This window comes from Manis pentadactyla, chromosome 7 (genome assembly GCF_030020395.1).
Source record: "Manis pentadactyla isolate mManPen7 chromosome 7, mManPen7.hap1, whole genome shotgun sequence".
Lineage (NCBI taxonomy): Eukaryota > Metazoa > Chordata > Mammalia > Pholidota > Manidae > Manis > Manis pentadactyla.
In genome coordinates this window covers 95,654,465-95,680,894 of record NC_080025.1, presented here as the reverse complement: position 1 = coordinate 95,680,894, position 26,430 = coordinate 95,654,465, and the positions used below count along the sequence as shown (strand labels likewise).

At 37.5% G+C, this 26,430-nt stretch overlaps 1 protein-coding gene across 1 annotated transcript in view; it reads right to left on the bottom strand.

Moving 5' to 3' along the window:
• The window catches only part of DNAH11 (dynein axonemal heavy chain 11), a 363,375-nt gene that overhangs the window by 52,973 nt on the left and 283,972 nt on the right, over window positions 1-26,430 (bottom strand). Inside the window, exons 64-65 of the mRNA XM_057504579.1 lie at window positions 12,003-12,238; window positions 10,725-10,847 (exon numbers count right to left, since the gene is read on the bottom strand). Coding sequence (XP_057360562.1) covers window positions 10,725-10,847; window positions 12,003-12,238 — 359 coding nt within the window. The remainder of the gene's footprint in view (window positions 1-10,724; window positions 10,848-12,002; window positions 12,239-26,430) is intronic.

Below are 26,430 nucleotides of genomic sequence, written 5' to 3'. Positions count from 1 at the left end.
ATTACTAGAACCAAATTAAAGTCTGGGCTGATGTATTGGTCCACAGGGAGCTGTCAGATGTGAAAGGAGTAATTAGTATTCATTACTTCATACTCCACAACATTCCAGTTATTAATGAACTTCAACTTTTGGACTATGCTATATCTATCACAAGCATCTGCTCAGACATTCATTATTTAGAAGAAAAAACTAATATTGGTTTAAAAAAAGCCCCTAAAATAAACAGAACTAAGATAAACAAAAACACTATCAAGAGCTAAAAACTTTCTGAGGGATGTGACTTTCAGGAGTGTGGAAGTGTTATCCCACCTGCATTTCAGGACTGTGATAGAGTAAAGAAACTCTAGGCGAATGCACCGGCTTTGCAACCTTGTCAGCTGTTTTCCCTTCTTTTTCTTAATTTTAGTGCTATCTTGCCTTTACAAAACAAAGGGAAACATACATGTAACCCCAAAGGTAATTTCACAGAGATAGACTAACATAGGAATGTAAAGATAGAAGGAAGTGGGAGAAAAAAATCAAGGAAAAGTTTAGTTGTTGAACTTAGAACAGGACAATTCATTAAGATTTGTGAGCATGTAGATGAGAAGAATGGCATATGAACAAGGTAAAGTAAAAATTTTTCTGTTCTTATTATAAAACTGAAAATGGGTATCTTTATTATTAAATAAAGCCATATCAACCTTTTCCCATTACTTTTATTTTCCATTGTCTTTCTGTTTTTGTTTATTGCACTAAAAGAAAAATAATTCTTATTTCAACCGATCTATTTTCATTTTTCCATATCCACTTTAATTTACATATGTATGAATGTTTAAAAAAAGTTTCTCTTTTTTTAAAAAGAGTTATAAGAAGTAAAAAGAAAGCATTTGTTGAATTCTGAGAGTCCAAAGATGCAGTGTAGGAAGAGCCTGAACTCACATTCTCCCCCACACATACCACATCTCCACCTACACACAGAACAATTCTGCCTGCAGAACTGATGGCTGAGTGAGCACACTTGTGCACAGCAGAAGATAGAGAAGAAACCCTGCAGTTTAAAGTACAACTCTAGCATAAGGGCAGTAAGCCCATTAACTAAACCTAGAGGGTCTGCCAAACAGTAGGACAACTGTTGGAACTCTCCCTGAGGTTGGAGAACTTGGTGATTATTGTTTACATTCCGCTTCCACCCTGACAGTGCATATGGGAGCCGGTTTGGGTGTGCTAACCAGCCTGCCACCAAAATGAGCCCTGAGCCCCAGCCCACACCAGCTCCAGATGTCCCCTGCCAAAGCAGCCCTCCTGCCTGCACCCACCCAAGCTGGCTTTGGTTCTAATCATGCCACCATTAAAGATAAAAAGATAATCTTAAAAGCATCAAGAGAAAAGCAATATTTATAACAAGGGAAATATTCCGTAAGGCTATAATCTGATTTTTCAGCAGAAATTTTACAGGCCAGAAGGGAGTGGCATGATATTTTCAAAGCGCTGAAAGGAAAAAAAACCTATAACCAAGAATACTCTTCCTGGCAAGGATATCAGAATTGGAAATAAAGAGTTTCTTAGATAAACAAAGAAACTCTTTATTTCCAAATCTCCACTAAATGGGCCAAGAAATGTTAAAGGGACTTCTTTAAGAAGAAAAGAAAAGACCATGAACAGAAGTAAGAAAAAATGAAAGGAAAATTTCACTGGTAAAGGGATATATACAGTAAAGGTTGTAGATCAATCACTTAAAAGCTAATACGGAGGCTAAAAGACAAAATTAGTAAACTTAATTACATCTAATGTACTAGTTAAGGGAATCACAAAATGAAAAGGTGCAAATATGATACATACATAAAACATAAAGGAGGGGGAGTAAAAAGGTAGTGCTGTTAGAATGTGTTTGAATTTAAATAACCATCAGATGAGCATAAGTCACTATGTATTTAGGATGTCAGTATATGAACCATGAACCAAAACCATATAATACATATACAAATGACAAAGAAAGGCATCCAAGCATAACACTAAAGGAAGTAATTAATGGCAAGGGAAGAAAGGAAGAGAAGAAGAAAGGGTCAGAGAGCTACAAAAACAATTAGCAAGATGACAGTTAAGTACATACCTTTCAATAATTATTCTAAACGTAAATGATCTAAATGCTCCTATCAAGAGACATAGGGTGGTTGAATGAATGAAAAACAAGACCCATCTATATGCTGTCTAAAGAAGACTCACTTCAGCCCTAAAGATTCATATAGACTGAAAGTAAAGGAATGGAAAGAGATATTCCATGAAAATTCTGTGAAATTTTTCATGAAAAAAAAGCTGGGGTAGAAGTACTTTTATCAGAAAAAATAGAATAAAACAAAGACTGTAACACAAGAAGGCATTACATATGACAAATGGATCAATATGATAAGAAGATATATCAATTTTAAGTATCTTCACACCCAACAGAGGAGCACCTAAATATTAAAGCATATATTAACAGACGTAAAGGGAGAAATTAACAGTAATACAATAATAGTAGGGAATTTTAACACTCCACTTACATCAATGGATAGACAATCCAGACAGAAAATAGTAAGGAAACAGTAGCTTTGAATGACACAGTAGACCATATGGACTTAACAGATATATACTGAATATTCCATCCCCAAACAGCAGAATGCACATTCTTTTCAAGTGCACATGGAATGTTCTCTAGGAGAGGTCACATGTTAGGCCCCAAAACAAGTCTCAATAAATTTAAGAAGATTGAAACCGTATCAAACACTTTTGCGAACCACAAAAGTATGAAACTAGAAATCAATTACAAGAAAAAAACTGGTAAAAACACAAATGCATTGAGGCTAAACAATATGCTATTAAACAACCAATAGGTCAACAAAGAAATCAAAGAGGAAATAAAAAACTACTTGGAGGCAAATGAAAATAGAAACATAATGGTTCAAAAGCTTTGGATGCAACAAAAGAAGAATGAAGAGAGAAGTTTATAGTGATACAGGCTTACCGCATGAAACAGGAAAAATTTCAAAGACCCTAACCTTTCACCTAAAGGAATTAGAAAAAGAACACAAAGCCCAAAGTCAGTAGAAGGAAGGAAATAACAAAGATTAGAGTGGAAATAAATGAGATGAAAAAAACAATAAAAAAAGATCAACGAAATTAAGAGCTGGTTTTTTGAAAAGATAAACAAAGTTAATAAACCTTTAGCTTGACTCATCAAGAAAAAAATAGGACTAAAATAAAATAAAATCAGAAATGAAAGAGGAGAAGGAACAGCTGACACCACAAAATACAAAGAATTGTAAGAGATTACTACAGAAAATTATTTGCCAACAAATTGGACAATCTAGAAAAATGGATAAATTCCAAGAAACATATGATCTTCCAAGACTGACCCAGGAATAAACAGAAATCTGAACAGACAGAATACAAGTAACAAAATTGAATCAGTAATCAAAAAAACACCCAACAAACAAAAGTCCAGGACCAAATGGCTTCATGAGTGAATTCTACTATGCATTTAGGAAGAGTTAATACTTATCCTTTTCAAACTTTTGCCAAAAAAATAGAAAAGGACAGAATGCTTCCAAATTCATTCTATGTAGCCAGTATTACCCTAATACCAAAGTCAGTTTTACATATCAATATCCCTAAACATAGATGCAAAAATCCTAAACAAGATATTAGTAAACCAAATTCAAAATACACTAAAGCATCATTTACCATGACCAAGTGGGATTTACTCCAGGGAGGCAAGGATAGTTCAATATCCACAAATCAATGTACCACATCACATTAAAAAAAGAGTAAAAAGCAAATGATTGTCTCAATAGAGGCTGAAAAAGCACTGAACAAAATTCAACATCAATTCATAATAAAGGCTCTCAACAAAGTGGGCACAGAGGGAACATACTTCAATATAATAAAGGCCGTATATGACAAATTCATAGCTAGAATCATACTTAATGTTGAAAAGCTAAAAGCTTTTCCTCTAAGATCTGGAATAAGACAAACATGCCTACTCTCATCACTTTTACTCAACATAGTTCTGGAAATCCAAACCACAGCAATCAGACAAGAAAAAAAAAAATTTAAGGCATACAAATTGGTAAAAAAAAAAAAAAAGAAGTAAAATTGTCACTATCAGCAGATGACATGATACTATATGTAGAAAAACCTAAGGGCAAGACTGTATTACTCAACCATAAAAAAGAATGAAATCTTGCCCTTAATGACAACATAGATGGACCTAGGTGTCAGGCTAACTGAAATGAGTCAGACCGAAAAAGACAAATACCATATGAAAACACATTACATGTAGAATCTAAAAACCAAAATCATGAATAAACAAACAAAACACAGGTTCATAAATACAGAGAACAAAGTAGTGGTTGCCGTAGGGGAGGAGGTGGGGGATGGGTGAAATAAGTGAAGGGGATAAACAGGTACAAACTTCCAATTATTAAAAAAGTCATAAGGATGAAAAGTACAGCATAGGGAATAGTCAATAATATTGTATAACTTTAATAGTGTAATTATACTTACCATCGTGGACATTTTGTAATATATACAATTGTTGAATCACTATGTTGTATGCCTGAAAATAATGTAACATTGTATGTCAACTACTCTTTGATAAAATAAAATAAATAAGGAAGAGAAAAAACAGAGAAAGCATTTATTTTGTTCACCTTGTCACATTAAAATAATACTATCATTAAAATATCAGATTTATTCCAAAGTACTTCTAAAACTTTTAAAAACAAAACTAGTCTCAAAATTTAGAGTGCCCTCATTTTTTTCCATTCAAAGAGGTGGGAATAAAAATACATGGTAGGAATAGTTCTTCACACAAAGTGGTAACATATTAGTATCAAATACAGAAATGTTTTGTATTATGAAATACAGCAGAAGAAATTCTACTGTCTGAACACCTCCACAATTCTTGTATATTTTTGATGAGCATGTAAATTTGTACTAATACTTTGGAGATTTGGCATTATCTTTCAAAGCCTGTAGTGCACACACTCTACAGCCCAGCTAACTTCTACTTTAGAATATAAACTGAAGAACTCTCTTGCTGTGTGCACCAAAAATATCTGAAAATAACCTAAGCCACATACTTCAGTAAAAACATTAATTGAGAATCAGTTACATCACTGAATATGACGGTGATGAGAATGAAAGAATTAGAGCTCAAAGCAGGAATATAGATAAGTCTTACTAAAATAAGATTCAGTAAAAAATTCAAGGCCCTTTACATACCTTTTTTGTATAGCCCCACCACAAAGAAAAACAGATAATACATTGTTCTGGGAAATACATACATATGACAAAGTTATTTTAAATAAAGTAATAAAATAAAATTTAGAATACTGACAACCTTCGGGAGATGAGGCAGAATGGGAAAGGAGAGGAGCACAAAGAAGAGCACAACTATTTTTTAATGAAAAAATACTTGTATCTTTCAATTCATAACATTATTATCATGCCTTAAAACTTCTGTATGTTATATATTTTATATGTATCAGTATCAAATAATAAAATTTAAATAACTATAACTCTTTACTGTTCTTGGGAGGCAACCTAAAACATCAAAAGATATGACTGATTCCTTCCCTCTCCACCCCCCTTTCTGCCCAGATGCCTCCTCGTTCACATGTCCCGTGTCCAAAAGACAGTGCCATGCTTTAGGAGCTCTGGCTCAGCATCTGATTCATGCTTTCAATCACCCACATGCTATACTATATTGTTGGTTAAAGATTAAAGGGACGTAATATTTCTTGAGTACCTACTTGTGCTCTGATCTTTGTTTCTATTTTTTTTCCCCTCACTAGTTAAAAATTGCAATCAGAAAAACAGGCTAAACAATGTATCCCAAATCACCAAGCTAGAGGGTAGCTGATTTAAGATTTGAATCAAATTCCATGGAACTTCCTCTACCCCAATGCTAGTTTCTACCAATGATACACTAGTGCATAAGCCTACCTCATAAAGTCTCTCTTGAAAATGCACACCTAGCTGGTCCAAGATAGTGGGTTGATCATTGTATTTACTTTCTTTTTCCTGCCAAATTCTATGGAAATAATGGAAAGATACATGCTCAAAGAAAGAATGAATTCAAAATCATGCTGGAAAAATACAATGAATGGAAGCAAAAAATTTGAGGAATTAAAGAAAGTGATGAGAAACCTAATGGAAAAATAAGCGAAAGTTAACAATGGATAATTCACAGAAGGCTAACATCCTTATTAACAAAGAAATAGAGAATAAAGCAGCAGTGAGACAAGGCTTCTATTATATGATGCTTCCTTTGGCTCTCGCTCATGCTGCCTTGTTTCCTTGTGTGTTTTGTGATTTTTGCATGAGAACATGTACCTTGGGATTCTCTCTTTCACAATCTTCTGAGATCTGGATTTACATATATTATTCTAGACAGGATTTTTGTTTGTTTCTGCCAAGTGAATTGGGGTATGACCAACCCCAATTTCTTTGAGGTTTTTTAAGGTATACCAGTAGTAAAAATCTGTCTTGAATATTCATAAGAGTGATAGTTTACAATTAGGAATTCTCAGGGGATATTTTTCCACCTCTTCCCAGTGCCAAGGTAGAGAAAGGTAAGTTTCCTTTCTGTAGTGCTGATTTTTGTTTATTTATTTTTTAACAAATTTATCTTTAAACAGAAAGTGTGGCCCCTTGAGCCTCTAGCATTATACAGGAATCTCAGCATATTTCACATCCTGAATAGGCCCAGTGCTTGGTACAGACACTGTTCTTCCATCAAAACAGAAACCCAGGGTCCTCAGGTTGTAGCAGGAATCCTCAGGAAGAAAACCAACCTTGGTGTTCCTTGTCTATCTGATTCCTGCTTTTTGGTGCATTTTTTTTTTGATCAAACCAAGTGACAAAAGGTGTTAACATTTTAACTAATGTTGTTTTTCAGTATTCACATATCAAATTTTTCATAGTGCCAGAAATAAAAGTCTGTGTCTTCATTGTTTTGTTTTTACTTTGCTTAAAGTAAAAACTTTTTAAAGGCTTATAGTACATGATTCTTATCCATAGAGAACTTATTATCTAATGGGTATATGAGTGAAAAAAAATTAAGCATATTGTAAGAGGGACAGATAAAGGCAAAACTACAGTGACCCAGCATAGAACATACTAGGTATGGGAGGTATTGTATGTAATAATAAAAATTCCCATTTAATTAATTAAATAGCAGTTAAATTCTGAATTAAGACAATTTGGGATTTGCAGAAAGAAAAGGTAAATAAAATAGCATAAGAGGGGGAGTGTGTGTGAATTAATGAAAAATGAGGTTGGTAAAGTAAATCCAGAAGTATTAAAAAGGTATGACATTTTGTAGGCTTCACAGAAGGGCTTCAGTTCAATTTAATGTAATAGGCAATAGGGAATTCTTAACGGTTCTTGAACAGGGGAGTGATGATAGAAGCAATATTAGAAAAAGGTTATTTCAGCCACTCTCTGGGTTAGAAAGGAGCAGAGGAAGGATGTAGAGTATACTTCGGTCAACATGAAGAAATGGAAGACCTGAACTACAGTGTAAACTATAGGTATGAAAATGAAACCGAGTCCAAAGCAGTGGTGAGAAAGTAAGCCAAGTTTAGGGAAAAAGAGTGAGAGTAACACTGGCAAAGTAGTATTCCTAGGAATTCTACTGAAAGGTGGTATCACCTATTCATTTGGAAAAGCTGGTTAAGAAGTTAGGTTTCCATGTTTTAAACTTCACATAATCATAAAGCAGCTAAGAAAATATTAGCTGAGCTCTTTTAGTCCCCATTTCTCATCTGTGAAGGGAGAGTACCCTCTGCTCTTCTGACTGGGTAGCATCCCCCTAGATAATCACATCCACCATGAGAGCTGAACTACTTGTCTGTGTAGCTACTCCCCAGTGGACATGTTCAGGCCAGATCTCCTGATTAAGTCCCATATTTACATGTCTAATGACTTCTTAGACTTCTTTTTTCAGAATGAGTATTAGAGTAGGATCTTCATTTATGAATATTTAATAAATTAAACATTACCTCTTTCCCTACATTTACTCCTATTCCTGTATCACATCTTTCCACAACTTGTACCATCATTCAACCTGGAGGACTGGAAATCAGCCTCAAACCTTCCTTCTTTCCTAGCAACAAAATCCCACTAACGACCATACATGGATGGTGTAACTCCTTGAGAATTCTTTGATTTCCTCTCCTCTCTATTTCTACTACTAATGCTTTAGTTTAGGTTCGTATCACATCTCAACTGGATGATTACACTTGCTTGCTAGACTCTGGCTCTAGTCCATGCCCCTTCAGTCAACACTTCCCACTGGCAGCTGCGTGTCCTTTCAGAAACATCAATCTCAGCACGTTCCTCCCAGAGTGCTTAGGAACCTTCACTGGCTTCCTTACTGACTGATGCTCATGATGCTCAAGTGAAAATATGGCAACTCCAGATTTGCTACTCCATGAAAGCCAGGTCAAAAACCACTGCTGTTGTGTATCAACGATACTTCAATAAAAACAAAATCAACCCCAAAGCTGTTGTCAAGTAGCACTGCTAATAGGACTGGGTCCCTTTTAGTGTGTTTAGGGAAAAGCAATTACCAACCTATAGGGAAAGGCCAATGTACAGGTCACCTGTGGGTGCCCAAGGATGTCCACACGCTGGGCCCTGCTGAGCTCTCTGGTCCCATCTCTCCCAGTCTCTATGCCCCTCTCTTCTACCAACACAAGGCTCTCCACTGAGCTGGATCCTATCTGCAGTTCCCCAAAGCTGTTGGGCTGTTTTGAGTGTTTTGCTCTTAGTTCTCTCATTCCAGGATTCTCTTCTCCCACTTGCCTGTGCATGGGAGAGGGAAGTAGGAAAAACTGAATTTACCCTCAGGGAAGTGGTTGTTCCCACACATAATAAATAAGTAATAAATAAAGAGTAAGTTAGTAACTGCTTGTGATAAACACCATTTGTTATATTCTTACATTTTAGTTTAAATTCTCTTGATTTTTTGAAAAATGCTGGAATAATATGATCAGTTCTTTAAAGCCTATCAGAGAGTACATATTCAGGAAACATTATAAATTTGGAATAGTTGTTATTTTGTGATAAAGACTGATGCTCTATGTACAATAAGTTGCTTCTGAAACAAAAGAACCCTGGGATTCTCACTAATACTTACTTATATACATACTGAGGAAAAATGATGACTTAAGTGTATCAGTCACCAGAAATTTCAGATTATCTATCTATCTATCTATCTATCTATCTATCTATCTATCTATCTATCTATCATCTATCTATCTATCTATCTATCTATCTATCTATCTATCTATCTATCTATCTATCTATCTATCTATCAAATACAGTCACCACATTACACCAAAATTGTGTTATTGAAGGTCCAAGTGAAAACTAAAGACTATGTATTTTACTGACAAAAAATTTTAGATCTTCATTAGAGAGTCAGAACCTTACTAACAAGGATTTCACTTCAGTGACATTCAAGATTTTACACTGTATTTTTAACACATCAGACACAGCTATAATTATATTTATATTAGAGTTGTAGTTTGTCAAGTGGCTTATAAGATTTTTCTAAATTCATGTTTGGGTAAATTTTGGTTTATTAAACAATTATAAGTTGTCAATCACTATAAATGGACTTACTTGGTGAGCTCTATAATAAATACTGCACTGATCAGTTAGGGACTATTTAAAAAATAGAAGTTATTTACCCTTAAGTAGGAAATTTCTACTTAAAATTAACAGGCATAATCTAGTATTGAAAAAGGACACACATACCTTTGAGGCAGTGAGTGGGTGTCAAAGAAGATGGGGTTTGGGGAAGTTTTGAAATAATGCCTCTGAAGAAAAAACAACTACAGAAGAGAAGGAAACCCAGTGAAAACAGCCTAGTGAGCATTGCTTTGTTGAGGGAAGGGGTACAGAGAACCTCTCGAATGCCACAGTCTCCCCTGAGCCCACATAGGCTTGGTTAGAGATGTGACTGCTGCATCTGACCTTTTACACATTTATAGAACGTGACATAATGACTCCTTGGAAATGGCTTCACTGCCCTGGGAGAATGTCCTGGAAAGTATGGTGTCCCAGTGGGAGTGGCAGCCATTTGGAATGTGTTCCCAGGTGTTGGTAGTCCACCGCTGCTGGTATGGGGGATGATTTTTGGGGTCCACTAATGAACTCTTTTAAAAAAATTGTTATGATATATATTTTAAGTATACTACACAAAATGGAGCTAGCACAGTAAACTCATGATTTTGTGGATGCTATTACTTGGAATGAGACTGAATTTATCAATAGTGAGTAGATTTTAAATTGTTTTAAAGAAAAATATTAAGTAAATAAGGATACAGGTGATATGCAGTTAAGGCAAACATATTAAAGGTGTGCAAAGTACTGAAGTTTGAGAAACACTGGTGTAAACTATAAAGGAGCAACTAGTCTCAGATTTGTGACAATGAATTTTTTGATCTGTAAACTAGAAATTGTGTAACGTGACTCTAAATCCATCAAACAAATAGTCTGAAAGTCTGGATCATGCTGGATCATATTCAGGTTACTTGGGTCTTAGAATGCCGGTGCCATGAATGGAAACTCAGAAATATCACCAACAAGATTCCAATAGATTACACTTGACTATGAGGCTAAGAAATAGAAGCTGATGATCAAACTCATATTTAACAAAAGACATATATTAAAAATTCAAGAATACTTACTTCCCTTTTTTAATTGTGTTCCTGCCAAGCAATGGATCAAGAACTGGATCTATTTTTTCCTCCAGATTTTCAATTAAGATGACATCTCCAAAGGCCAAAGCAGTTTCAATGGCATTCAAAAACCTTAAAATTCAGTCAGAATCAAGATAATAAAAGTGTAAATAAGCATGGGGAAAATGTTCAAGATTATCTATATTAAATTTATTTAATGTAGATTTTTAAAATAGGGCAAACTCAGAGAAAACTATTTTACAAAGTAGTATCCTTCAACTAGATTACATAGATATTAAAGATTAGCTTTTGAAATAAATTATAATCATATTTTCCAAGTGAAACTCAACATTTGCACTAATAGGCCCATGTGTAAATTACTTTTGACAATAATCATAGTTGAAATAAATGTAACTTAACTAAACACTGTAAGTTTTAATTTGTTCAATAGGTCCTATTTTGATAAAAACTCAAATCATATTAAAGGCCTTATGGTTTTATCAAAGTTTGATTTTTTTAAAACCTTTAGGTATAGTCACATAAAGTGGTGAACTATCATTTTATTTCATTACTTCTCTACAAAAATGTTCTCTCCCCTTCAAAAAACAATTATCTCCATGTATTCTGAGAAGGAATATATTTATCTGCACAACTACAGAAATTCCATACTTGATTTTACATGTGAGAAGTTGGTGGAGGGGTCAAATGAAATGTCAGTAAGCTAAAAACTGTTTATTCAACATTAACTGCACACCATCTACATACAAGATAGCTTTCTACTTATCAGATGGTGTTGTCATGAGGCCCCAATGACAGAAAATCTCAGAGTACGTTCAGTTCTCAAAAGTGACATGTAAAACTTGACCAAGAAGTTAAATTATCTTCAGGTATTCAATGCTGTGACTTGTTAAAAATTCCACTGCAGGCAAAGTATATATTTAGGCATGTAAGTGTAAGCCTGTAGGTGCAGTTGACAATTCTTGGGTCGTCATGTGCCAGGTGCACTAAAGAAGGGTTATAGTGCATTGCATTTCCATTCTTGGCCTTCAGAAAGTGATATGTTTTTCCTTTCAGATTCAGTGTTTGTTCAATCTAATTTCTTCTTCAGGTAAGTGGATGCTGCCCATCAGAGATGTCCTTTTAACAGAGATACTTTATGTGAAAAATGAGCAGGCAGATTAACAAGTAGTTCCATACTGTCACACTTCAAAGCGGCAGAGAGGACTTAGGACTTTGTAAAAATCAGACCCACTTCACAGCAGCTAAACAAAAACAGATTTCACATACCCTTTCTGGCCCAAATGTGTGACTTTCAGGTCTGTTCCATACTTATTCTTAATCCACTTAATTCCCTGTTGCTGAGGGTCTATCATTAGGGGCCAGCGCTCACAGTGTGTGAGGATAGTGGCGTTTTCGGTGGACATCCTGTCACTGGGCAATCCTTCATTATTCCAGGTGGCAACTGTAGCATCATCCGTCAACATGGCAATCAAGTCCAGGCCTTCAGTTATTGGGATGGAAACCTGTAAGATCAGAGTTAATGTAATACACAGCCAGTGTGGCCGAGCAAAAGAGCCGGTAGAACAGGTAAGAAAACTAGAGACCAAAGTCCAGAGAACACATGCAGATTCTCTGTGGACTCTTGGAAACCAAATAAAACTCTCTCATCATGAAATGTACTTCGATCCAATCAGCCTGGTACTTACTGCCCAGAATTCTGTCACCTGCCGTGGTCAGCACCTGGTTTACTAGTGCATCTCTCTGGCATCAAGTGGAAGGGACTTTACCCTGTACATACATCTACAGCTACTCCAGCAAGGTGAGAGTGACTTTAGACATATAAAGTATGGCAGGACCCCCGAAAAGTGTTTGCCCAGTGGAGTAATCACCTCACACAGGCAATGCTAAAATGCAGTATCTTGCTCAGGCATTTCATCTTTTATTACAAGCCTATATCACAAAGAGATGACTTCTCCTTCTGGGGTGGGTTAATGAAGGTATTCAGTCTGCTGGGATTCCATCCGCTTGCCAGCTGTGCCAACAACTGAGATTGCACCTCTCCTCTGAGCGGGAATTGCCTACCTATGACTGCAGAATGCAGCATTGCAAAGTGGGGAGTTGTCTCTTTCAAAAGAGAGTGAGAGAGGGGAGCCCATTTTAAAGAGGAGGGATCATTCCTTACAGAAATGGACTGATTTTACAATAAATAAACAAGATTGGGGAAAGGAATTTACTTGTTTGGTCATTTATCACCAAACATCACTGAGAATCTCCTACATATGAAACGCTCCCTGCAGAACCACCATGAGCAAGATGGGTAAGGAGTTAGTCTCATGGCTGGGTGGGGGGCTGCCATGGAAACACGCCTCCATAAGTGACTGCAGTAAGTGGGCAGGGGAAGCTGTAGCAGCAGGAGTTTGATGTACTGGTCGGTCACAGAGCTTCAGCAAACAAAAAAACTGGAAGAATTCAATTTCCCACAGTAAAGCTGGGACATAATATAATATCAATATAAGAAAAATAGTACGATATTTCTACCGTCTGTGACCACAATGTTACATTAAGAAATCAATCAATCTCTATCTCTAGTGATAAAAATAAACCTTGGTATTTGAGTCAACTTAAAGACACAAGCAAATTGGCATGTTTTAGAATAAACATCTTCCTATTAGCAAGGGATCTGTGGCTTTCATTTCTTACCTTTTACTTAATATAAACTAATTGAAACAACCGGAAGCTTGAAATAACTTTCAGTTCTGATACTGAAAAGGAGCCAGAGAAGGTACACATGTAGGTCTTGTATCTGAATTCAATAGTTTGAATTGTTTGAGCCCTGGTAGTATGCAAAGTGCTGGGAATCAAACAGAACTCCCTTTTTTAAAATTATTAGTGTAGTCTAGGAGGGAAAATAAAGCAGGCAACTACATTAAAGAATATTATAAATACTGTGAAATGCTTTGAAACTTAAGTCAGATTAATGCTAAGTAGAGTGTAATACTTTTGAGACTTAAGTCTCAAAGTATTTCCCAGTATTTATAATATTCTTTAATGTTTTAAAATTTTTTAAACAAATTTTAGGATGTTTTCTTTGTGGTATTATGTTCAAATAGCTAGTTGTGTGACTATATACCATAAATTTTGTTCTGTTAAAATATTTTTTGATAGTTACAATACAGTTATCATTTTTGCACTAAATCATAACCTAGGTTTAGGCTGGGGAAAATAAACTTCAATTCATATGTATCTTCTTTTTAATCCACTCTTCAGAATCCCTTGAAGGGGTCTGCAGAAAGGAAAATGAGTTCGGAAACCAGGTGCAAAGCAGGAGTCCCTTAGGTCCAAAGTCAGCTTGCAAGTCAATAAGGCTCCATCTAAGTCCTTCATTAAGTAGTGTCAACATAGTGTCAGGCAGGATGCTACCGCAAGACGGAGCTGGAAAAACCATAAATAAAGGAAAGAAACTGCCCTCTTTGGAAAAGAAGCTTTTACTAGAGAGAAAAGAAAGGCTTGAAACACATGCCATGAGCTGAGCCAAACCAGTCCTAACACCAGATGCCTATGAGGAGCCTCTGAAAACTAACCAGGTGACATATTCCAAGGGAACAGAGGGAACTTCCTGCTGAAGTAAGACTCCCAGTTTCTCCTAATGTGATAGTAACAAAACAATTCTTATTTATAAGGCTTTATGTTTACAAAGCGTATTCTTATACATTCATTCTTTTCATTGTCTCATTTAACTCACAAGAGTTCCACAAAGTAGATATTTCTTTTTTTTTTCTTTTTTCTTGGAACACTGAGGCTTATAAAGATTAACATCCCACTAATAACTCCCTATATTTGTTGTATCTATAAACTTCTAGATCAGATTAATGCTAAGTAGAGTGTAAGTGCCTCCATGAACTTGCCCATATCTCTGTCTACCCAGAAGGTAACAGCTTTGGATGGATGGAAACTGATTTGGACCCTCAAGGCCACGTATGCCCACTAAACCCGTCCTTTTCAGTCACCACCACACTGCTCTGTTTCTTCTCCATCCTGTCCTCCAAACTCATGCCCCCACTGCTGCACCTTCTGATGACCCTATCCCCATGCCCTTTGCTATCCCAGTCCTGTATGGACCAAGCTCTACTCCCTTTCTCTGCCCATTTAACCAAAATCTAGCTTTCCCCTAAGCCAATGGCTCTCAAGCCCGGGCTGCAAATTAGAATGAGAGCTTTCAAAAGCTGCTAACATGCAGCGTCTCCTCCCCACCCTGTCTCTAATGATTCGACTTTAACTGACATCAGTGTTTTAAGAACTTAATCCCCACATGATTTAAACATGAAGTGGGGGCCAGGAACGATTGCCCTAGGGTCTCACTGCACTTGAGGGCGTCCTCACATAGACAGTTCATTTTCTCTGTTCTCCCATTATTGAAAGACTGTGTGTGGTGAAGAGTTGTTCTTCTTACTTTCCTGAAGGTTATTTCAAGACTACTGCTTTTCTGCCCTTAAGTAAAAACACCATCTTTGAGGCCCCTGGAGTCCATGTATACAATCCACTGCTTATCTCCTCATATCATTAAGGACAGAGCTACTGCACTTCTTGCCTTTCCCAGGTTTGAGCCAATCTGTGACAACCTCAGTGACAGTGTAGATGGCAAATCCTCTCTCCAGCCTTGACATCCTTCCTGCCAAAGTGCCACACTTCCTTTCCTCTCTGGCATTCTGGGGGAAGAGGTGGAGGGAGGCAGAAGCCCAGACACCCCTGGGAAGATGGCACAGCATCCCCTCCTGGCTTCCCCTACCCTGCACCCCTCCTGCCCTAGATGAGAAATGCTGTCCCAAACTTTGTAGTGAGCTGGCTGAATCTATTTCCATTATTGAAATCTAAACTCCTACTACCTAATTATTTAACCATGATTATCTATACCTCTCTTACACCTTTAAAAGTAATACTTACTCTAACCAACAGCATTAAGACACCTTGTCTCTAAAGTAGTGACTCTATAGCATCTACTACATTGATGGACAGTGACTGTAATGGGGCATGTGGTGAGGACTTGATAATGGGGAGAATCTAGTAACCACAATGTTGCTCATGTAATTGTAGATGAATGATACCAAAAAAAAAAAAAGACACCTTGTTTCTACCCACCCATGTATTTGTTGTGGTAGATATACATAAAGTTGCCATTTTAACTATTATAAGTGTACAGTTGAATGGTATCAAGTACATTCTCATTGTTATGCAACGATCACTACCATCCACCTCTAGAACTTTTTCATCATCCCAAACTAGAACTCTGTACCTATTAGGCAATAGCTCCCCATTCTCCCTCCCTCAGCAACTGGCAGCTAACACTGTAATTTCTGTTTCTATGACTCTGACTATTCTAGGTACTTCATACAGTGGAATTACACAGTATTTGTCTCTTTGTAACTGGCTTTTTGTTCTTAGCTTAACGTCTGCAAGTTTCATCCATGTTGTATCATGTGTCAGAATTTCCTTCCTTTTTAGGATTGAATAATATTCCACTGCATGTATAAACCACATTTTCTTTATCCATTCATCTGCTGATGGGCACTTGGGTTGCTTCCATTTTTTGTCTAGAGTGAATAATGCTGCTATGAACAAGTATATATATATATATATATATATATATATATATATACATCTGTTTTGATATTTTTTTCATCTCTTTTGGGGATATGCCCACAAGTGTAATTGTTGGATCACATGGTAATTCTACATTTAATTCTTTAAGAATCCCTACCATATTTTTAACCAACTTCTAGCTACCCTCACTTCTCTCTCAGCATAAGCAGCACCTTCCATTCCCTAATTTCTCTTCAACCTGCCCCATGAGCTTCCCTGCCGTCTTTTCCATCTGGCTTATCTGCATGTAAGTCTTGTGCCCTGGCTGTATTCAACATTCTCTATCAGCTCTTTCTGCTCCCAAACTGAAAGTATTGCTGATGAACGCTTTGTTACTATGCATACAAACTTATCTATTCAAAATTCATCTTTCATGGTTTCTTAAAGCTGCTTGGCAACATGTGACATCTACTCTCCTGTTGACTCAACGAGTATTTTTTATGTTTTACCACTCTCCCCATACGTGTTCTCCTAACTCCAATTTTGTATCTTTAGCCGGCTGACACTGCATTTTCCTACTTCCCTGAGGAATAGAGACCAGCAGGTATGATGCACCAGCTTGCTTCCTATCAAAAGCTCTGCCTATGTCCACCTTTCCCACCTGAATGGAAGGAGTCTTGCTTCTCCCACCTGTGGGTCATTCTATTTACCCCTATTCTGGAGCCCGTCACCTCCCAAATCTTAATGGATCATACCTCTTCACCCTTTTATTGTCAGCAATTCCTCTTCTGTTTCTTCTCCTGAGGCACAGAAACATGCTCTAATCTCATGCATAGAGAAAAATAAGCCCTTCCCTTAGCTCCAGGTCTCTAACTAGGTGCTTTTGTTTAAGTTCTTCCCTTCACAGGCAAATTCCTCCAAGCATAATCCATCTCTATTTCCCACCTCCCACATACTGTGTAACAGTGCAATCTGGCTTCTGGCTCATCACACCTTTGTGATCACAAACAACCTTCCCATTTCCAATCTGAGGACACTTAGTTCATAGTCCTCTTGCTTGGCTCTATGGCTTTGGCATTGCTGACCCTTTCCATGTTTACACTCTCATCTTCCCTGACAGCAGTCTTGCCCGGAGCTTCTCCAGTCTTTCACTGCTCTTTCACCTTCCTCTACTCCTCATTTCTATTTCAGCAATGAGTCATCCCACTGAACTCCAACCCTCTTCATAGATGACCTCACCACACCTATGGTTCCAATGACTACCTACATACACACTGGTGACTCTCAAACCTGACTCTCCACCCATCCACTCTCTTATCGAGCTCTCTACTGGCTATTGACACCTGAATGCTTCACACACCTGCAACTCAGTGTTCCTAAAGCCAAACTCTTCATCTTTTCTCCCAAACCAATTTTAATCTCAGGCAATGGTGCCTTCATAAACTTACTTTCCTCCCATCACTCCCATATTCAATTTTCTATATTATTTTATCAACTCTTCCTCCTTACCTCCTCCAGAATCACTCCTCTGCTTGTCATCAGTTTGTTCAGTTCACTGCCTTCTGGACTGCCATTCAAACAGTTGGCCTCAATAACATCCAATCTACTATGCCCAATCAATCCACTCCCTCTAGTCCACCGTTCCCTCTGTGTTTAGTGTGTGAGCTTTCAAATGAATAATTCTGGCCATGTCACAAACTTGTTTAAAATCCTTCAATAATTCTCCATGCTGTGGGTAAAGTTCAAATCCTTTTTATTTGCTTATAATAGCATCCATTAGTAATTCTGTAATGTTTGTCTATATTTTCCAGTTTATAATGATAGTAAGTTCAACTACTTTTTTTTTAACTTATTTAACATTCCAGTACTTAATTCACTTGGAAGTCTTTGTTATGAAGCTGTGAAGAAGAACTGTACTATCCCTAACTATAGTTTTGCCCAAAGTTGTTCCATCACTATTTATTGAATAATCCATTACTTCCCTCACAGGTAGTATGCAATGTACATTTAATTATACATTCATTTATTTTAAAATATGTATTGATAATCTGGGAGTTCTTCAAAAGATTAAGCATAGAGTTACCATACAGCCTAGAAAATTTCACTCCTAAGTATATACTAAAGAGAAGTGAAAAATACCCACACAAAAAAACTTGTACATGAATGATTCAAGTGGTCATAACAGCATTATTCATAGTAACAAAGAAGCAGAGGCAATCCAAATGCCCATCAATTGATGAATGGATAAATAAAATGTGTTATAGCATATAATGAAATATTATATAGGCATAAAAAGGAATGAACTGTTGATACAGGCTACATAATGGATGAACCTTGAAAACACACTACCTGAAATAAGCCAGTAATAAAATACCATATATGAGTTCATTCATATGAAATGTTCAGAACAGGCAAGTCTATAGAGATAAAATAGATTACTGGTTGTCTAAGTCTGGAGAGGATAGGATGATTAGGGGATGATAGTTAAGTGTTTATTTTTGGGTAATGAAAATGTTCTAGAATTGACTATGATGTTGGTTACACAACTCTGTGAATACACTACACACCACTGAATTGTATGCTTTAACTGTGTGAATTGTATGGTATGTAAATTATATCTCAATGAAAAGAAGTATTAGATATCCACAGTGTTCCAGGTACCATTCTAGGACAGAGCAGTGAACAGAACATACAAAATCCTTGCTTCCATGGATCCTATATTCTAGTTGAGGGATGGGAAAGATATTAACCATAACAAATAAATAAATGAAATAACATATTATAAAGTGATAAATGTTATGGTTGAAAAAATGAAGATGAGACATGCTGAAGGGTGTAATCATATCTAGGCTTTGATGTATTATCTGAACAATGATCTGATGGATGGAAGGGAGGTATGTATATGTCCTAAAGGAAGACATGTCGAGATAGAGGAAACCCCTAGGCGCAAAGGGCCTGAGGTTGAAGCACATCTGGTATATTCAAGGAATGTGGCCAATGTAACTGGAGCAGAGCAGTGAGAAAAGGATGATAGGAAGTGAGATAAAAATAAATAATGGAGACAAATCAAGTTGGGTTTTATAAGGTTTCATAGGATTTCTGGCTTTTGCTCTGAGTGCAATGGGGAGTTATCAAAGGGATTTTAGAAGAAAATTCACTTAATCTGGACTTGCATTTTTAAAGGATCACACTGGCTCATATGTTGAGATCAGATTTTGGAGAGAAGAAACAAATGTAGGGAAACCAGTTAGGCAGCTTTTGTGGTAATCTAAGAGAGGGATGATGGCTTAGACCAGAATGGGAGCAGTGAAGGTAGTGAAAAGTGGTCAAAGTTTGAATATATTTTGGGGATAGAGCCTATAGAATTTCCTAGATGGACTGGATATGGATAACCAAAAAAAAAAGAAAAAAGAATTCAAGGGTTTTTGCTGAGCTAACAGAAGGTTGGAGTTGCCATTAAACAAATTGGGAGCAGTTGGGTAGAAGAGGTTTAGGGGGAAGACCAGGATTTCACTTGGAATGTGCTATTTTCAGATAGAGAAGTGAAGATGCCATGATCTGGGCTGCAGATATATATTTGGGAGTTACTGGTATACAGGTAACATTTAAATCTATGAATCTTGTAAGAAGCAGCTCAAAGACTGAAGTCTGGGGCATTTCAACATTAAGAGGTTGGCAAGAAGAGGAAAAACATCAATGAAGAAGTCCAAGAAGAATTGATCAGTGAGGTAGGAGGAAGATGGGGAGAGGGTAATATCTTGGAATCAAGTGAAGAAAGTACTGATAAGAGGATGGAGTGATCATTTGCATCCAACACAGTCAACAGGCAAGTATGGTGAGAACAGAAAACAAACCACTAGACTAATCAATGTGGAAGCAAAGTCCAAGAAGAGCAGTTTTGGTGGAGTGGTGAGGACAAAAGCCTGTCTGGAGTGATCCAGAGGAAAACGGAGAAGGGATTTGGAGACAGTGAATATAGATTATTCTTCTGAAGTGATCATTTTAAATGAGAGCAAAGAAATGGAGGAGAGGCTGGAGGGGTAGAGAAGGTCAAGAGAAATCTGTTGGTATATATTCCTTTTAATGGGAGAAATAACTATGTATTTGGATGCTGGTGGGAATGATTTAGTAATGAATTAGTAGAGGAGAAAATTTGATGATAGAGAGGGAAGACTGCTCTGGAGTTGTCCTTAAGGAAGGGAAAGGAGATGGAAACTAGTATACAACCCAACTGTTAGGCCTTAGATAAAATTCAGTTGTTCATCTTACAGCATCAGAATGGAAGACAGTGTATGATGAAGATATTTGGCAGGCGGTAGATGTGGTTATGAGAGTTTATACATTATCATCATTCAGTGTTTCACATATACATCCCTGAATGTTTCTGAAATCAATTCTAGTTTTCCACTTCCCCTGAAGAACTACTTTATTATAATTATTGCAGTTTAAAAATATATTTAAGTAACTTGAAGGACAAGTTCTTGAAGGACAATAACTTGAAGGACAAGTTCTAATTCCAAAAATTATCTTGGTGTTCTTAAAAACATATTCTTCCTGCAAGCCTTAGAATCACTTGATCAAGTAAAAGTGTAATTCCTCTTAGAGTTTTGACATGAATCAAGTTAAATTTATTTACTAAATTGGGGATAATGGATGCATTTAGAATAAGAAGTCTTAATTTCTAGGAGTGCATTAAGGATTGCTGACTTGCTTTATAAAAGAGATCCTTTTAAGCTTACCTTAAATACATCCTCAGATCAATAATAAATGACATGCTTGGTTTACAGATTTTAAAAATCACAAAACCATAGTCACTTGTTGACTGGTTGACTTACAAACCATTAGAATCCCCAAGGTACTCAAGCCAAACCAACAAGAGACACTTAGGAGACAGTTACCTACAAACATGTGGAGCCTAGAAAATACCCTCTATCTTGAGAAGAAATAAGAGGTGCTGCTTTCTTGGGAGGGCAGGACAAGGACCACTGCAGAAGGAAATTAATTTAAAAAATTAACATTAATGAGAGAGAGGAAAAGATGGCAGTGTGAGTAGGGTGGTGGAAATCTCCTCCCAAAACCATGTATATTTTGAAAATACAGCAAATACAACTATTCCAAAAAGAGTGACCAGAAGATACAGTACACCAGCCAGACTACATCTGTGAGTACCTATCATCACATGGAAAAGGGTAAGATACGAAGCCATGACCCAGCGGGACCAGAGCACTCTCCCCACCTCAGCTCACGGGCGGGAGGAAAAGAATCAGAGTGGGGAGGGAGTAGAGGCACAGGACTGATAATTAACCAGCCACAGTAATCTGCATTGGGAACACAGACACATTGCATGATGCTCTGGATATTAGAGGAGCAGAAAAGCAAAATCTGAGACTAAGACTATGAACAGGTTCCCACAGCTGGCTGCCCTAGGACAAAAGAAAAGTGGGTGCTTTAAAAGTCTTAAAGGGACAAGGGTTTAACAGGTGGACAAAATAGTCCTGGCACACTCAGTCTAGCAGGCTGGGAACTTTAAGGTACTTCAGGTGCCCTATCCCCCTGGTTGGCAACGCAGCTCCAAGGCCCCTCACAGCAATTAGCAGCCTGCTGTTCCTTCCTCACCACTGGCACCTGCAAGCAAACCAGCTGTCCCTGCCATTGCTGCAGACCAGCCAGAGAGCAGCCCCGCCTATAGCAACCACACAGCTTAACATAGAGGCTTCTCCCTGCATGTGACTAACCAGCCCAGACCCAGAGGCTGCTCCCTGTGCACGGCTAACTGAAACAGACAGAGAACACAGGTGCAGAGATCAGGAGGCACAAAGGAGCTTTGTTCTCACAGCAGAACACACGCTGCTCAACTGTGATCCCCGCCACTGCTGTAGACTATCCCAAGAGCTGCCCTGCTCATGAAAGTTTACAGGATTAACCCAGAGGCTGCTCCCTGCAAGTGGTTGACTGGCACAGACGGGGGGGGGCACAGAGTACGGGAGGTACAAAGGGCATTTGTTCTTGCAGTAGAATATATGCTGCTTCATGAGAACCCCACCAGCACCCTAGGCCATCCTGAGGGCTGCTCCACCCATGGCAGCTTAGGGGATTAACCCAGAGGCTGCTCCCTGTATGCAGTTGACCCATACAGACAGAGGAGATGGGCACAGAGACTGGGAGGCACAAAGAGGCTTTGCTCATGTGGAAGAACATGCGGCTCACCTGAGACCCCTGCCAGTGCTTGTAGGCCATCCAAAGGGCTACCCCGCCCATGGCAGCTTAGGGGATTAAACCAGAGGCTGCTCCCTTGCATGGCTGACTAGCAGAGACAGAGGAAATGGGCACAGAGACTGGGATGTACAAAGGGGCCTTGACCCTGCAGCAGAAACACTTGCTGGTCTGTGACCCCCACCAGTGCCCTAGGCCATCCTGAGGGCCGCACCTCCTACGACTGCCTCGGGGATTAACCCAGAGGCTGGTCCCTGTGCGCAGTTAAACAGCACACAGTGGAGACAGGCAAGGCAACTGGCAAGAAGGAAGGGACTTTGTTCTCCCAACTGACACACGTGCCACAAGCAGGTAACCACTCCCATCACCATGAAAAGGCAGGAGAACCTTGTTCAATCCAAATTCCCTCAAACATCAGAAAGAGGGATTGGTGAGACTGAAATCAGCAATCTTCCTGAAAAAGAATTCAAAATAAAAGTCATAAGCATGCTGATGGAGCTACAGAGAGATAGTCAAGAGCTAAGGGATTAATTCAAGAGGGAGATAACAGAAATGAAACAAACAATGGAAGGATTTAAGAGCAGACTGAATGAAGTGGAAGAGACTGTTAATGGAATAGAAATCAGAGAACAGGAATATAGAGAAGCTGACGCAGAGAGAGAAAAAAGGATCTCTAGGAATGAAAGAATATTAAGAGGACTGTGTGACCAATCCAAACAACAATATTTGCATTACAGGGGTACCAGAAGAAGAAGAAAGAGAAAAAGGGAAAGTGTTTTTGAAGAAATAATTGCTGAAAATGTCCCCAATCTGGGGAAGGAAATAGTCCCTCAGGCCATGGAAGTCCACAGATCTCCCAACACAAGAGACCAAAGGAGGACAACACCAAGACATATAATTAAAATGGCAAAGATCAAAGATAAGGAAAGAGTATTAAAAGCAGCCAGAGAGACAAAAAAGATCACTTACAAGGAAAAATCCATCAGGCTATGATCAGAATTCTCAGCAGAAACCTTACAGACCAGAAGGGAATGGCACAATATATTCAATGCAAGGAAACAGAAGGGCCTTGAACCAAGAATATTCTATCCAGCATGATTATCATTTAAATTTGAAGGAGGAATTAGACAATCCCCAGATAAGCAAAAGTTTGGGGAATTTACCTCCCACAAACCATCTCTACAGTGTATTTTAAAGGGACTGCTCTAGATGGAAGTACGCCTAAGGCTAAATAGCTGTGAGAAAATAAAAGAGAAAATAAAACCACAGCAAAAAGTAGACCAACTAAATACTAACTAAATGCAAAATAAAATCAGCTATTCACAAAGTCACTCAAGGGAAACAGAAAGAGTACAGAATAAAACACCTAACATATAAAGAGTGGAGGAGGAAGAATAAGAAGGCAGAGAAATAAAGAATCATCAGACTGTGTTTATAATAGCATAATAAGTGAGTTAAGTTAGATGGTTAGATAGTAAAGATGCTGCCCTTGAACCTTTGGTAACCACGAATCCAAAGCCAGCAATGGCAAGAAGTACATATCTATTGATAATCACCCTAAATGTTAATGGACTGAATGCACCAATCAAAAGACACAGAGTAATAGAATGGATGAAAGAGCAAGACCCATCTATATGCTGCCTACAAAAGACTCACTTCAAACCCAAAGACATACAGAGACTAAAAGTCAAGGGATGGAAAAACATATTTCAAGCAAACAACAGTGAGAAGAAAGCAGGGGTTGCAGTACTAATATCAGACAAAATAGACTTCAAAACAAAGAAAGTCACAAGAGATAAAGAAGGACATTACATAATGATAAAGGGGCCCATCCAACAAGAGGATATAACCATTATAAATATCTATGCACTCAACACAGGAGAACTTACATATGTGAAACAAATATTAACAGAATTAAAGGAGGAAATAGAATGCAATGCATTCATTTTAGGAGACTTCAACACACCACTCACTCCAAAGGACAGATACACCAGACAGAAAATAAGTAAGGATACAGAGGCACTGAACAACACACTAGAACAGATGGACCTAACAGACTTCTACAGAACTCTACACCCAAAAGCAGCAGGATACACATTCTTCTCAAGTGCACATGGAACATTTTCCAGAATAGATCACATATTAGGCCACAAAAAAGCCTCAGTAAATTAAAAAAGATTGAAATTATACCACCCAACTTCTCAGATCACAAACGTATAAAACTAGAAATAAACTGTACAAGAAAACAAAAAGGCTCACAAACACATGGAGGCTTAACAACATGCTCCTAAATAATTAATGGTCAATGACCAAATTAAAATAGAGATCAAGCAATATATGGAGACAGCATAATGCTCCGACTTTTGTGGGATGCAGTGAAGGCAGTTCTAAGAGGAAAGTATATTTAAAGAAGGAAGAATAATCTGCAATCAATAGTCTAAATTCACAATTATTGAAACTGGAAAAAGAACAAATGAGGCCCAAAGTTAGCAAAAGGAGGGACATTAAAAAGCTCAGAGAAGAGATAAATAAAATTGAGAGAAATAAAACAATAGAAAAAATCAATGAAACCAAGAGCTGGTTCTTTGAGAAAATAAACAAAATAGATAAATCCCTAGCCAGACTTATTAAGAAAAAAAGAGAATCTGCACATATAAACAGAATCAGAAATGAGAAAGGAATAATCATGACAAGACACCACAGAAATACAAAGAATTATTAGAGAGTACTATGAAAATCTATATGTTAACAAACTGGATAACCTAGAAGAAATGGACAACTTTCTAGAAAAATACAACCTTCCAAGGCTGACCCAGGAAGAAACAGAAAATCTAAACAGACCAATTACCAGCAATGAAATTGAAGCGGTAATCAAAAATCTTCCCAAGAGAAAAACCTCTGGACCAGAAGGATTCACCACTGAATATTATCAGACATTTAGAGAAGACATGATACCTATTCTCTTTAAAGTTTTCCAAAAAATAGAAGAGGAGGGAATGCTTTCAAACTCATTCTATGAAGCCAGAATCACTTTAATACCAAAACCAGGCAAAGACACCACAAAAAAAGAAAAGTACAGACCAATATCCCTGATGAACACAGATGCAAAAATACTCAACAAAATATTAGCAAACAGAATTCAAAAATACATCAAGAGGATCATCCATTATAACCAAGTAGGATTCATCCCAGGGTTGCAAGGATGGTACAACATTTGAAAATCCATCAACATCATGCACCACATCAACAAAAAGAAGGAAAAAAACCACATGATCATCTCCATAGATGCTGAAAAAGCATTTGACAAAATTCAACATCCATTCATGATAAAAATTCTCAACAAAATGGGTATAGAGGGCAAGTACCTCAACATAATAAAGGCCATATATGACAAACCCACAGCCAGCATCATACCTAACAGTGAAAAGCTAAAAGCTTTTCCTCTAAGATCAGGAACAAGACAAGCATGCCCACTCTCCCTGCTTTTATTCAACATAGTACTGGAGGTCCTAGCCACAGCAATCAGACAACACTAAGAAATAAAAGGCATCCAGATTGGTAAGGAAGAAGTCAAAGTGTCACTGTTTGCAGATGACACATTGTACATAAAACACCCTAAAGAATCCACTCCAAAACTACTAGAACTAATATCTGAATTCAGCAAATTTGCAGGATACAAAATTAATACACAGAAATCTGTTGCATTCCTATACATTAACAATGAACTAGCAGAAAAGGATATCAGGAAAGCAATTCCATTCACAATTGCATCAAAAACAATAATAAAATACCTAGAATAAACCTAACCAAGGAAGTGAAAGACCTATACCCTGAAAAATACAAGACACTCTTAAGAGAAATTAAAGAGGCCACTAATAAATGGAAATTCATTCAATGCTCTTGGGTAGGAAGAATTAATATTGTC